The sequence below is a fragment of the Magallana gigas genome, chromosome 4, assembly GCF_963853765.1.
Source record: "Magallana gigas chromosome 4, xbMagGiga1.1, whole genome shotgun sequence".
In the NCBI taxonomy this organism is placed as follows: domain Eukaryota; kingdom Metazoa; phylum Mollusca; class Bivalvia; order Ostreida; family Ostreidae; genus Magallana; species Magallana gigas.
This window is the reverse complement of record NC_088856.1, coordinates 49472878-49487354: the sequence shown is the minus strand read 5'-3', so window position 1 is coordinate 49487354 and position 14477 is coordinate 49472878. Positions and strand designations below refer to the sequence as shown.

At 32.0% G+C, this 14477-nt stretch overlaps 2 protein-coding genes and 1 long non-coding RNA gene across 11 annotated transcripts in view; 2 read left to right on the top strand and 1 right to left on the bottom strand.

The window, feature by feature from the left end:
* The window catches only part of LOC109621053 (uncharacterized), a 54678-nt gene extending 45607 nt beyond the window's left edge, over positions 1–9071 (top strand). For 2 of the 9 annotated variants that reach the window (XM_066082712.1, XM_066082720.1), the window contains exons 4-11: positions 1879–1920; positions 2218–2346; positions 7726–7792; positions 7906–7958; positions 8064–8192; positions 8371–8506; positions 8629–8669; positions 8777–9071. In XM_066082712.1, coding sequence (XP_065938784.1) covers positions 1879–1920; positions 2218–2346; positions 7726–7792; positions 7906–7958; positions 8064–8192; positions 8371–8506; positions 8629–8669; positions 8777–8934 — 755 coding nt within the window. In that variant the 3' untranslated portion in view covers positions 8935–9071. The remainder of the gene's footprint in view (positions 1–1878; positions 1921–2217; positions 2347–7725; positions 7793–7905; positions 7959–8063; positions 8193–8370; positions 8507–8628; positions 8670–8776) is intronic. The other 7 variants (XM_066082715.1, XM_066082713.1, XM_066082714.1 and 4 more) reach the window with 7 other exon arrangements.
* LOC136275100 (uncharacterized) lies at positions 8937–10219 on the bottom strand. The gene is made up of 2 exons (XM_066083410.1): positions 9011–10219; positions 8937–8945 (listed from the first exon to the last, which is right to left on the bottom strand). Exons 1-2 carry the CDS (start codon positions 10217–10219, stop codon positions 8937–8939), a joined length of 1218 nt encoding a protein of 405 aa, XP_065939482.1.
* A 2349-nt stretch (positions 10220–12568) lies between these two features.
* LOC105342916 (uncharacterized) lies at positions 12569–14266 on the top strand. The gene is made up of 6 exons (XR_010713330.1): positions 12569–12822; positions 12933–12985; positions 13091–13219; positions 13433–13541; positions 13675–13715; positions 13824–14266. It is a non-coding gene; the product is annotated as an uncharacterized lncRNA (long non-coding RNA).
* The last annotated feature ends 211 nt before the right edge of the window (positions 14267–14477 follow it).

Sequence of the window (14477 nt, the reverse complement as noted above, 5' to 3'; positions counted from 1 at the left end):
TAATTTATAGGATTTTTACTTTATAAGTTTAGGAAGATGTGTGGTTAAACAAGTAACCATCAGATCTACTCTGAATTTTAGGATATGATTGGTAAAGCCATAAACTGTTATTTAGAAAAGAAAAATTCAATACAATATAACTATTAATTTTGTGTATTTTCCTATATTTTTATTTAGATCTAGAACTCTTCCTCGTAAGGAATTCAGAAGAATCTAAAAATGGCGATGACCATCAAGCCCTCTTAACATGATATGAAATGTTGAAAAGAAATTTCTGGGTTGTTTTTATTTCTTTTATATGTGTTTAACATAGACTGAATAAACATCTCCGAAAAAAAAAACCTAAATCTTTTTAACTATAACTGAAACGGACGACATTCTCAATATCTTATTATTAGAATCTTAAAGATATCTAGAAAGACATAATTATCAATGTCCCGAATGAATGCATATATTCAAAGTATCTAATTATGAGGCAATAGCGTGGGAAATGTCTGACGCTAACAATGAATTACAAAGATAAGTCTAAATGTGTATAAATGTACTTCCGTGTATGTAAGTGTTGGCATTGTGTTTTTTTGTTGTTAATTGGGGAAATATTGTGTTTTGAAAACTGTTTTTGTTTTGAGAAAATTAATAACACTTTGATATATTAAGTGTTCAAAGCTTAGAATTTTTTCAAAAATACACTTGGAAAAAAGCGCTCTGAAACCTCAGGAAGTTTGACTTATCATTTGTGATTTTCTGGATATTTATCTGTGTCATCTGTATAATGAACAGTCATATTGGGCTTGAAATTTCTTAGCATACGAGATTCCAACGTTTTTCCTTAATGTCTACATTTTCCTTTTTATGAAACTTTTATTTGGACCAAATGTGACCTATGTGATGTAAAAAAAATAATGAAGATTCCATGTACCAAAACAGCAGAAAATGTATAAGGATCCTAGAAATTTGCCCGATTTGTTGATTTTGACAGTTTCGTAAAAAGCTATTGAAACAAACCGCGAGGTATTTATAAAACCCATCAATAACCAATTAACATTTCTTCTTTGGTGTCTAGATCTTGCCAATCTTCGAAAACTTTCATGTGAATCAAGCGGGTCTTACATGATTTCATAAAGATTAAAATATTATCGTCAAACAGCAGGAAAGATATAAGCCTCTGCATTCAGCTTTATAGCTTTTATTCAAAAAATGTCGACCAACATAGTCATTCAAATGTTGATGACTTCACCTCAGGTTGTATGTACTAAACATAAAAACAGCCAAAGTCTGCGTAATTGTAATCAGTTTTATAAAAGTAAAAGTAACCCCATCCCACTTAATGATCATGTTGCATGTAACTAAACTCTAAATATTCAATTTTACAGTTTATTATAATTAATCCCATGCCACTTATTAATCTTGTTTCATGTGACTTAACTCTAAATATTCAATTTTACTTTAAAATTTGGAAACTATTCTCAAGATCACATTATTAATCAATAGTAAATTAATATAATGATGAACGAAATAGTGTCTACAAGTGAATATGATGCCAGTAAAAACATATTTAATCTTGATGAATATGCACAAAATTAGAATGAATCAACTTCTTCTCTTTGAATATCAATTAAAAACAATTTAAATTTTACTTTCACACTTGTTTATAGAAAAAATATGTTTATTTAGTTTTTTATTTTGCATATTACAGTTTGTATTTGTACTTTCACCTGTTTCATTACACGGTGCACATAATGTATTCTAAAATAAAGGAATTATTTCCTTTACAATTTCCTCTTCCTTGATATTTTCAAAACTGTTGCCATAACGTGTTATTAATGCTCTTTCCTACGTAAGTGATGGATAAACTGTTCATCGTTACCCTTTTCACAGCATGGCTTAATACTTGTGAATCACAGAATCGAAGGAACCCAGGTACTTGTTCAAATGTTTCAATTGGGTATGTGGAAATCCTTTTTATTCTTATATATCTACTTGATTAAGCGAGTAACTGCCTATAAATTTCGCTTGGCAAAATGTTGATATGTTCTATAGTACTGTATATATTTATACAGAGAGCCTTTGGTTTGCTGTCCAAATTACCGAAATGTCGGGACCTCTTGCGTAGTAATTCATATAAACACATGTACTAGCTAAATTATTTAAATTAATTCCATAATGTGACAGATAACCGCTTTGTATATGTCTACATTGCATCTTTTCCTTCTGAAGAATGTTGGCCTGGATCACGAGGTGTTAATTGTGCTGAAGATTGTGCAAAAGGGTTCTATGGAAGACTCTGCAAAAAGATGTGTGAATGTTATCCATGTGATAAAGTCAACGGGTGCCAAAACATTATACGTGAGTACATTTACAACCGAGCTGTATTCAAAAATATATCATTATTTGACAATTTCTTGAGGAAGAAACTATTTCATAAAAGAACATGTGTACAGCGTACATTCTTTAAATGCATTCGTTATTTGAAACATTACTTTAATATTAAAAAAAAGAAACATATACCAATTAAAATGGAAAATAGTTGTAATGTGTACTAACCGTGCGCACGCTCGCTGGTTGGTAAGAATCGTCTTTCTTGATTATCTACCACATTTCTCAATCCGGGTCTCTGTTTCTTTTTGCATCCCTGGACAATGAAATATGTATCGATTTGAGGATAATCAAAATGATGTCTGGTGTCCTTGTCAATATATATACTCTTTATACCATGCAGATTCAGGAAGTCAAAGTAAGGTTTGCGGCTTGCATTTCGTTTTTTTTAAGGAAGTGTTCCAAAAATAATTTAATTCTTGTTGTAACACGCTATTTGATTGGTTGAAAAATTTATTTTATACCGTATAAAGAATGTTAACTACGTCATAGTAATACTAACGTCAAAAGCGTACCAATTTGCCTAACGTTACGTTTGAATTTTGTACAATTTGATGTCATTTTATAGATCAAATGACTGTCTTTATCAACAATTGATAGCAAAAAAATTTTTAAAGGAATGAATTCAATATTTATTATTTTCTTACGATATAAAATGGTTTGGGGCAGGTTGCGCTTTATAAACCGCGAGCCTGTCCCAAACCATTTTATATCGTATAAAACTTATAAATATTGAATTCATTCCTGAAATAGATATAATTTTGTTCGCTTTACTAAAGTCTTTCTTTGTATGGTATTCAAAGACTTTGCAGACTTGTTAAACATTTCATAAAAATATGTACAATTTATAGATGACTAGTATGAGGGTTAATAATGTTTAAAATTTTAAAAAACAATGTAGCTCTTAATATATCATTCTCTAATGAACCATTTAAAACAGCTAGAATAAAAAGCGATAAAAGTCAAAATGAATGTTTAATAAAAAAAAAATGATATCTGACTTTTTTTTTCGTAAACTCCGTTTCGACGCCGTTTGGATTCATATTGTTAAAGAAAGCAGGTTTAAAGGGCTTCAGGGGAAAAAAATCATTATTTACAAAGCATTTATTACACATTTAAGTCATAGTAAAGTTTAAACTTTGAATAACAACTAATAAGGAGGACTAACAAATAAATATATAATCTACACTGGCCTAATTTTTAAACTAAAGTTTGTTTTTTGTGTCTTGAAACGGCACAGGTTTTTTTTCTATGTACGATAATTATAGTTTTCATATAAAAAGAAAACATGATTGTTCAGTGAAATATTTAAAATGTATTCAATAAAAGGAAAATCCAATTTGGAAACCCAGCATCATTACCTTGATCTAAGATCTTTCTTTACTCTTTAAACATGTGTGTACACACATTACGACATATACTATCCAAATTTGGATTTCATCAAAACAGACTTAATCCCAATAACGGTATTTGTAAAAGTATAGACCACAGACCCTTGACGAAACCAATTTGCTGAGCAATATATCCATGGTTTTCAAACATGCAGCATTTTTGATGAATTTAGTTCCAATTTAATGAATTTGCGATTTATCTTATGAAAAACTCCAGCTATAATTAATTTCCGAATCGTTTTAATAGGGAGAATGTATGACTTTTAGAACCTTGGTACAAAGTTTGTGAGCTTGCATCATGCAATTTGGTGTTACAATTAATCATGAAACAAGATATTCGGTTAAAAAATTATATTAATTAACTGTTGTGTTAAATGAATATGTTGAACAAGCGCCAGAGTTCTCTCTCGTTGTGTGACAAATCAAATGTTAAGCTTCTCTGTACCATGTCATGTACGTTTATGGGTTTTAAACTAGTTATGTGTGCTGTACACATGTTCATTGTACGAGTTTAGGAAGCTGGGTGGTAAAACAATTAACCATCAGACTTTTAGGCATGATTGGTAAAGCCATAAATTGTTTAAACAATTCAATACAATATAACCTTTAAGTTTAAGTATTTACCTATATTTTAAACTGATCTAGAGCTCTTCTTCGTAAAGAATTCAGAAGAGTCTAAAAATGGCAACGACCATCAAGTCCTCTTAATTTGATATGAAAGGACTATATATGGTTTGAGCCTAAAATGGCCCCCTTAAATGAACATTGTCATTTTACTGTAATTCTTTGTTTTATTTGTACAAAAATTCATTTGAAGTTTTTTCATAATTTTCATTTTGATTTTAGTGCCCACAATTTAAAAATATGACATCATAAAATTTGCCCTTTCCCGCAATTTTGTCATTTTTAGCATAAAACGGCTTGTTTTGAAGCAGTTTTCCTTTAAGGAAACATTGAGCGACTGCTTGAACAAACAAAATATTTTCACCAATGATGTATCTCTCCAATACTTACAAGTGACAAAAAGTTCGTTCTTGTTCAAAGAGTCGCTCTATGTTTCCCATTCGAAAAAAGATAAGAAAAATGTCAATTTTTGACTGATTTTGATTAAATTTTAAAAATAGCGTCACTTCTGACGTCATATACTGCCAGTGAGTGCATACAAATCAAATAAACAGGTGAAAAACACTTTTTATGTCAACTCTTTTATAAAATAACACAGCAAATCATTGTACCTGAATCACTTTAAAAATTGCGAATTATAGGGGCAAATTTTGACTTAAATCATATGTAGTTCTTTCAAGAAGAACTTTCTGGTTATTTTTTTAATTTCTTTTATACGTGTTCAACATAATCTAAATAAACATCTTCGAGAAAAACCCTAAACCTGTTAAACGATAACTGAAAAGGACGGCATTCTCGAAGTCTGAGTATTAGAATCTTAAAGATATCTAGAATGACAAAAGTATTAATGTCCCGAATGTATGCATATATATTTAGAATATCTAATTATGACGCAATAGCGTGAGAAATGTCTGACGCTACCAATGAATTACAGAGATAAATCTAAATGTGTCGAAATGTACTTCCGTGTATTTCTATGTAAATGTTCTCATTGTGTTTTTGTTGTTAATTGGGGAAATATTGTGTTTTGAACATTGTTCCTGCTTTGAAAAAAATATTAGCACTTTGATTTAATAAGCATTCAAAGCTTAGTATTTTGTTCAAAAATTCAAATAGAAAAGAGCGCTCTGAAACCTCAAGAAGTTGGACTTATAATTTCTGATTTTCTGGATGTGTCTGTGTCATCTGTATGATGAACATAGTCTTACTGGGCTTGAAATTTCTTAGCATACGAGATTCAAACGTTTTCTTTAATGCCAGTTTTTTCCTTTTTTTATAAAACTTTTATTAAGACCAAGTGTGACAGGTGATGTTATAAAAATGAAGATTCAAAGTAGCAGAAAAAGTATAAGGATCCTAGAATTCTGCATTAAGCTAAATAGCCCGGATTTGTTGATTTTGACAGTTTCGCAACAAGCTATAGAAACATACCTTGGGGTTTTTATAAAATCCATCAATAATCCATTGACCCATTCTTCCTTGATCTCTAGATTTTGCCTAATTTTGAAAATGTTCAACTGAATCAAGTGGGTCTTACATGATTTCATAAAGATAAAGATTTTATCTATCAAAACAGCAAGAAAGATATAAAGCTTTTAATAGTCTGCATTCAGCTTAATAGCCAAGATTTGTTGTTTCGTAAAAATTGTTTTGCTAGTTTTGAAAAAAAAAATTTGCCTTTCTTAGTTTTAGTATCTGAAGTGTATGTGAATATATTTTCTTTATCTTTAGAACGTTTCATTAAAAATGAGAGTTCATGCTTACACCATATTGATACAATGTACAATTAAAAATTCCTTACAATATATTTATTAGGATTCACGATGATAAAGTCAAAACCTGTTTTATAATAATAATAATAATAATAATAATAATAATTGCAAGTTTTTTATATAGCGCTTTTAAATTGCAATGCATTTCTCAAAGCGCTTTTACAATTTTTTTTCATTTAATCTCCAAATTCATATATTTTTTTCTTGTGTTCATATTTGTAGCATAAGCAATTAAAAACACATGACTAAAAGTCTCTTTAAAAGTTTTAATGTCTATACTACTTCCCATAGTATTTGTTTGTATTATTCTCTATACTTATTGTCATATAACATCGTGTGTTTACTTTTGCCAAACAAGCTTAGTAAGGTGTAAAATATATGCGAAGTTTAAATTTCGTTATAGAGTGTAAGATGGTCAGTCAAAAAATGTTGACTAACATCGTCGTTTAAATGTTGGTGTCTTCACCTCAGTTTGTATGTACTAAACATAAAAACAGCAAAAGTCTGTATAATCGTGATAAATTTATTATAAGTAATCCCATGCCACTTAATAATCTTGTTGCATGTGACTTAACTCTAAATATTCAATTTTACAGTGAAAATTGGAAATTTTCTCAAGATCTCATTTTTTATCAATGGTAAATTGATATAATGTTGAACGAAACAGTGTCTATAAGAAAATATGATGGCAGTAAAAACATATTAAATCTTGATGAATATGCAAAAAATTAGAATAAATCAACTTGTCTTTAAATATCAATTAAAAACAATATAAACTTACTTTCACATCTGTTTATCAAAAAAATGTTCATTTATGTTTTTTTTATTTTGCATTTTACAGTTTGTATTTCTACGTTCACCTGTTGTATTACATGTACATGGTGCACATAATGTATTCTAAAACAAGCATTCTGTGAGTATTGCATAAGCAATACACGTCCCTTACCGGTTTGTGGAAATTGTGAATACAATGCACTGTTATGCAGAATATCGAACCCGAACATTAAAACATTGGAATATAAAAAATTAATTTTCTCGAAAATATGTCAACCAGACGCTACAAAAGTGTAAACTTGATCTGTAGTTTGACATTTTTAAGCTGTTCAGCAAATTTCATATTATTCCTCAAACGCATAAAAAAAGTGTGGAAAGTTGAAGTAAGACAGACAAACGGACGGACAGACGGACAAACAGCCGGACGGACAGATGGACAGACAGCCGGACGGACGGACGGACTGACGGACGCAGAGGAAAGATATAGTCCCCTCCGGTGAAAACCGGTAGGGGACTAATAAAGGAATTATTTCTTTTACAATTTCCTCTTCCTTGATATTATCAAAACTGTTGCCATAACGTGTTATTAATGCCGGACGGACGGACTGACGGACGCAGAGGAAAGATATAGTCCCCTCCGGTGAAAACCGGTAGGGGACTAATAAAGGAATTATTTCTTTTACAATTTCCTCTTCCTTGATATTATCAAAACTGTTGCCATAACGTGTTATTAATGCTCTTTCCTACCTAAGGGATGGATATACTGTTCATCGTTACCCTTTTTACAGCATGGCTTAATACTTGTGAATCACAAAACCCAGTGAACCCAGGTACTTGTTCAAATGTTTCAAATGGGTACGTATGTGAAAATCCTTTTTATTCTTACATATTTACTTGACTAAACGAGTAAAGCATATAAATTTAGCTTGACAAAATTTAGATATGTTCGATGGTATATATTTATACAGAGAGCCTTTGGTTTGCTGTCCAAATTATCGAATTGTCGGGACCTCTTGCGAAGGTAATTCATATAAACACATGTACTAACGAAATTATTAAAATAAATTCCATAATGTGACAGATAAACGCTTTGTGTACGTCTACATTGCATCTTCTCCTTCTCAAGAATGTTGGCCTGGATTCCGAGGTGTTAATTGTGCAGAGGATTGTGCAAAGGGTTTTTATGGAAGACTCTGCAGAGAGAAGTGTTTGTGTGATCCGTGTGATAAAGTCAAAGGATGTCAAAACATAACGCGTGAGTACAATAGAACAGCACATAAAGATGTTTCATTTTTTTTTTTAAATCTAATTTTAAAAAAAGACTATTTATAAAAAATACACTTGTAGCTCGTACAGTCATTAAATATTTTTGTTATTTGACACTGGATTGAAAAAACAAACTTTTGTATGTTTTACTTCTTTGGTAAATATAGTTCTCAATTGGAACTATACTCATTTAGAGGAAGATGAAGGTCCAACGAGATTTCACTGGTTTTCAATACTAATTGTGTCATTTGGTGGATTTGTAGTTTTTTGCATCTTATGCCTTTCTGTCTTTTGTATATTCAGGTAATTATGATTTGTCAAAAATTTCATCTTGTTTGATACCAAAAAAAAAATTTGCAAGTTTTAAATAAATGAAAAATGAATTGTGCATGCATTAATACATGAACTATCTGATCTAATTATAGATTAAGTGCGTCTGCAACATCTAATGTTCTGACCGAGAAAGGTGAAACAATTTCTTTATCTTAATGTTTGATTTTCTTACATTTTACGACTATTTCCATAATAGTGGGAATAAATTTCAGCTAAAATTTGTTTACATTAATTTTACAGACGTTCAGAATGACAAGGATCTTTCCGAGAAACTACCACATAGCCTTTCGCAAAAGACTAGCAGTGTTGATGAAGCCGTATCAAATAATACAGATTCAGATGCTCATTGCAATGACGTTTGTCAAAGGAAAGATTGTTTTCCCGATATGCCCAAGTAACATCAAGTTTGCTGAAAATAGTACTAGAGTTCATTTCATGCAAAAGTTCATCAATAGTTGGAATAGGATGACGAACTCTCTTGACGGCGGTATTGGCCTGGCGCATGTCTACGCACAATCTGATGTCATCACCTGAACGTTTTGGAACGCACACAACGGGCGACACCCACGAACACGGCTCTTCAACGCGTTCAATGATGTCCAGGTCGAGCAGTTCATCTAGCTTGTTGGCGAGTTTGTCACGCAAACTATACGGTATCCGCCTCATTGGTTGAATCACTGGCTCAACATCTGGATCAATCGGAATTTCTAGTTGAAACGATTTCAGCTTCCCTACCCCCTTGAAGCACTGAGGGTACTTATCAAACACTGAACGGTTATCTGCGTTGACGGCATTACTAACGCTGCGCACGATCTGTAGAACACCCAACTGTAGAGCTGTATCACGACCAAGTAGGGCCTGTCCCTTCCCGTCGATGACCACGAATTCCACATCCGGTATAACGGTTTGGTTGTATTTCACGGTTGCTGTAAATATGCCAGCTACCTTTAGGGGCTCTTGACTTCCATAAGCGAAGAGTTGCTTGTCAGCTTTGGATGAAACACATTCGATGCGCTTGTCCTTCAGACTGTTCCATAAGGGCATCCCCATAATGTTACAACTTGCTCCTGAGTCGATAATCATACTGAGGTCAACACCCCCAACATTCACAACGAGGCCATCATCTAACACAGAATTACGGACACTAAATGCGTAAGCTTTGTCCTCATCGCCTTGATCTGGCTGCTCTGTAATGTTATGAACTCTCCCGTGTTTCCCCTTAGCACTCCAGTTTTTGGTTTTACACTGTCGTTCAAAATGTCCAACTTCATTACACTTACGACACTTTTTCCCCTTAGCAGGACATCTAGGATCATTCCGTAAGTGCCCTTCATAACCGCAACTGTAACATTTACTGTTAGTCTTTTTCACAAAACGTCTCTTATTCTGAACACTAACCTTGTTGACAACATTGCTACTGACTCCTTGGGGCTGATTTTCAATTGATATGGCTTGTCTCTCAGAGTCTTCCATAGCTCTGGCGATTTCACGGACTTGGTCGAGAGTAAGTTCTCTACCTTTCTCAAGTAGTTTACGGTGCAAGTTATGACGTACGCACTTGTCGATAATCTGGTCACGTATCCTCTCGTCTATTGCGTCACGGTTCCCGAATTCACACGTTTCTGCACGCTGACGTAATCGAGTTATATACTGTTCAATAGTCTCCTGTGTGGACTGTGCCATGCTTCGAAAAACAGATCTCTCATAGGGAACATTTGCTTGGGGCTTAAAATATTTGTCCAAAGCGTTCAGCGCTTTTGCGTAAACGTTATCACCCGTACCTTCCGGTAACGTAAAGAAAATGTCTTGCACGTCCATACCTGCTGTATGTAGAAGCAAAGCCTTTGCCTGAGCTGCACCCTCTATCCCTTTCCCTGTTGTATATAATTCAAATGCCCGACGCCATCTTTGCCATTTGGATGCGATGCCAGTTACATCAGAAACATCAAAATGTGGAAGTCCATGCAAATAATGCATCAAAACACCTGCCATCGTGATCCTTAAGCGTTAATTATCCTCGTCGCCAATTTTATGTAGCGTCCTTGTATGCTACACACACGGATTTAACCAGATTTAGATCATGAATAAAACAGGTTCGTCATTGAAGACCTTTATTCAAACCGGAAACAACGTCACACATAATAAGGGGCAATAACCCAACATAACACAGTAGGGGATAGCATAGAGTTATCTCTCTTAGAATACGTAATGTAAACAACAAACACTACAAAGCCCTCTTAACTTGATATGAAATGTTGAAAAGAAATTTCTGGGTTGTTTTTATTTCTTTTATAGGTGTTCAACATAGACTGAAGAAACATCTCCGAAAAAAACCCTGAATCTTTTAAACTATAACTGAAACGGACGACATTCTCAATATCTTAATATTAGAATCTTAAAGATATCTAGAATGACAGCATTATTAATGTCCCGAATGTATGCATATATTCAAAGTATCTAATTATGTGGCAATAGCGTGAGAAATGTCTGACGCTAACAGTGAATTACAAAGATAAGTCTAAATGTGTCCAAATGTACTTCCGTGTATTTCTATGTAAATGTTCGCATTGTGTTTTTGTTGTTAATTGGGGAAATATTGTGTTTTGAACAGTGTTCCTGTTTTGAGAAAATAATTAGCACTTTGATTTATTAAGCATTCAAAGCTTAGAATTTTGTTCAAAAATACAAATAGAAAAGAGCGCTATGAAACCTCAAGAAGTTGGACTTTCTGATTTTCTGTATATCTGTCTGTGTCATCTGTATGATGAACATAGTCTTATTGGGCTTGAAATTTCTTAGCAAACGAGATTCCAACGTTTTCCTCAATGTCTATATTTTCCTTTTTTATTTAACTTTTATTTGGACAAAATGTGACTAATGTGATGTAAAAAGAAATAAAGATTCCATATACCAAAATAACAGAAAATGTATAAGGATCCTAGAATTCTGCATTCAGCTAAATAACCCGGATTTGTTGATTTTGACAATTTCGTAACAAGCTATTGAAATATACCGTGAGGTATTTCTAAAACCTATCAATAACCCATTGACACTTCTTCCTTGATCTCTAGATTTTGTCTGATTTTGCAAAATTTTAAACTGAATCAGGCGGGTCTTAGATGATTTCATAAAGATGAAGATTTTATCTATCAAAACAGCAGCAAAGATATAAAGCTTCTGACAGTCTGCATTCAGCTAAATAGCCAAGATTTGTTTATTAAATGTTTCGTAACAAATTGTTATGCTTAGAGTTTTGGAAAACATGTTGTTGCTTTTTTTAGTTCTAGTATCTTAAGTGTATATGAATATCTTTTCTTTATCTTTAGAACGTTCCATTAAAAAAGAGAATTCATGCTTACACGATAATGATACAATGTACAATTAAAAAATCCACATAATATATTAATTATGATTCATGATGATAAAGTCAACAATTATTTTCATTTAATCTTCAAATTAATTTTTTTCCTGTGTTCATGTGTGTTGCATAAACAAAAAAGAACACAGTATTGTATGTACTTATTGTCATATAACATCGTGTGTTTACCTTTGCCAAAAGCTTAGTAAGGTATAAAATATATGCGAAGTTTGAATTTCGTTATAGAGTGTTAGATGGTTATTCAAAAATGTCGACCAACATCGTCATTTAAATGTTGATGTCTTCGCCTCAGTTTTTATGTACTAAACATAAAAACAGCAAAAGTCTGCATAATCATGATAGTTTATTATAAGTAATCCCATACCACTTAATGATCTTGTTGCATGTGACTTAACCCAATATATTCAATTTTACAGTCAATTTTGGAAACTATTCTCATTTTCTTTAAATCAAAATTAAATTAATATAATAATGAACGAAACAGTGTCTGTAAGTCTGATGGCAGTAAAAACATATTTAATCTGGATGAAAATGAAAAAAAATAGAATAAATCAACTTCTTCTCTTTGAATATCAATTAAAAACTATAAATTTTACTTTCACATCTGTTTATCCACAAAACAAAAATAATAATAAAAGTTTATTTTCTTTTATTTTGCATATTACAGTTTGTATTTGTACGTTTACCTGTTTTATTACTCAGTGCACATAATGCATTCTAAAATTAAGGAATTATTTCCTTTACAATTTCCTCTTCCTTGATATTATCAAAACTGTTTTCATAACGTGTCATTAATGCTCTTTCCTACGTAAGTGATGGATATACTGTTCACAGTTACCCTTTTCACAGCATGGCTTAATACTTGTGAATCAGAGAACCCGGGTACTTGTTCAAATGTTTCAAATGGGTATGTGAAAATCCTTTTTATTCTTACATATCTAATTGATTAAACGAGTAACTGCCTATAAATTTAGCTTGGCAAAATTTAGATATGTTCGATAGAATTTATTTATACAGAGAGCCTTTGGATTGCTGTCCGAATTACCGAATTGTCGGAACCTCTTGCGTAGGTAATTCATATAAACACATGTACTTGCGAAATTTTTTAAATAAATTCCATAATGTGACAGATAAACGCTTTGTATATGTCTACATTGCATCTTCTCCTTCTCAAGAATGTTGGCCTGGATCACGAGGTGTTAATTGTGCAGATAATTGTGCAAACGGGTTCTATGGAAGACTCTGCAGAGAGAAGTGTTTGTGTGATCCGTGTGATAAAAGCAAAGGATGTCAAAACATTACACGTGAGTACATTTACAACAAAACAGCACATAAAGATATTTCATTTTTTGAAAATCTAATTGACAAAAAAAACTATTTCATAAAAAAAAAATACATGTGTACATCGTACAGTCATTAAATATTTTTGTTATTTGACACTGGATTGAAAAAAAAAACTTTTGTATGTTTTACTTCTTTGGTAAATATAGTTCTTAGTTTGAACTATACTCATTTAGAGGAAGATGAAGGTCCAACGAGATTTCACTGGTTTTCAATACTAATTGTGTCATTTGGTGGATTCGTAGTTTGTTGCATCTTATGTCTTTCTGTCTTTTGTATATTCAGGTAATTATGATTCGTCAAAAATTTCATCTTATTTGATATCCCAAAAAAAATTGTAAGTTTTAAATAACCGCATGTAAATGAAAAAAAAATATTGTGCATGCATTAATACATGAATAATCTGATCTACTTATAGATTAAGTGCGTCTGCTACACCTAATGTTCTGACCGAGAAAGGTGAAATAATTTTGTTTATCTTTATGTTTGATTTTCTTACATTTTACGACTATTTCCATAATACTGGGAAGAAATTTCAGCTAAGCTTTGTTTACATTAATTTTACAGACGTTCAGAATGACAAGGATCTTTCCGAGAAACTACCACATAGCCTTTCGCAAAAGACTAGCAGTGTTAATGTAGCCGTATCAAATAATACAGATTCAGATGCTCATTGCAATGACGTTTGTCAAAGGAAAGATTGTTTTCCCACAAAAGAAACCGATAAACCCAAAGCTTTTCAATACTATCATATTGATCTGATCGATGAACCTTATAATATTCTTAAACTTTCATTTAAAAATGATGTTAAAAAAATGAAAAGTGAGGCACAACCTTTGCAAAAACTTAGCCGTGCTCAACATGATACTTTTGAAAGAAAACGATGTCGGGAAGCTGCGGGAATGTTATAACGGAATCAATCTTAATATTGTATAATAAAATGTTTGTGTTTGATTCAAATACTTCAGAATAATTTAATTAATATAAAAAGAGCTAATCAAACCATACCGCAAATCTGTCCCTCCAACTAATTGGTAAATACAAATTTAACAACATGATTCGAACAAAACTATGTTAACATATTTAATATCAATATTTTTCAAGCCTAAGAATTTATAAATTTGAGAACTTCTTTAGAATACGCTTGCATGAATGGTCTCTATATAACGTGCATGAACATTGATATATTGAATATATATTTTCAAAAAGATACGTGAAACT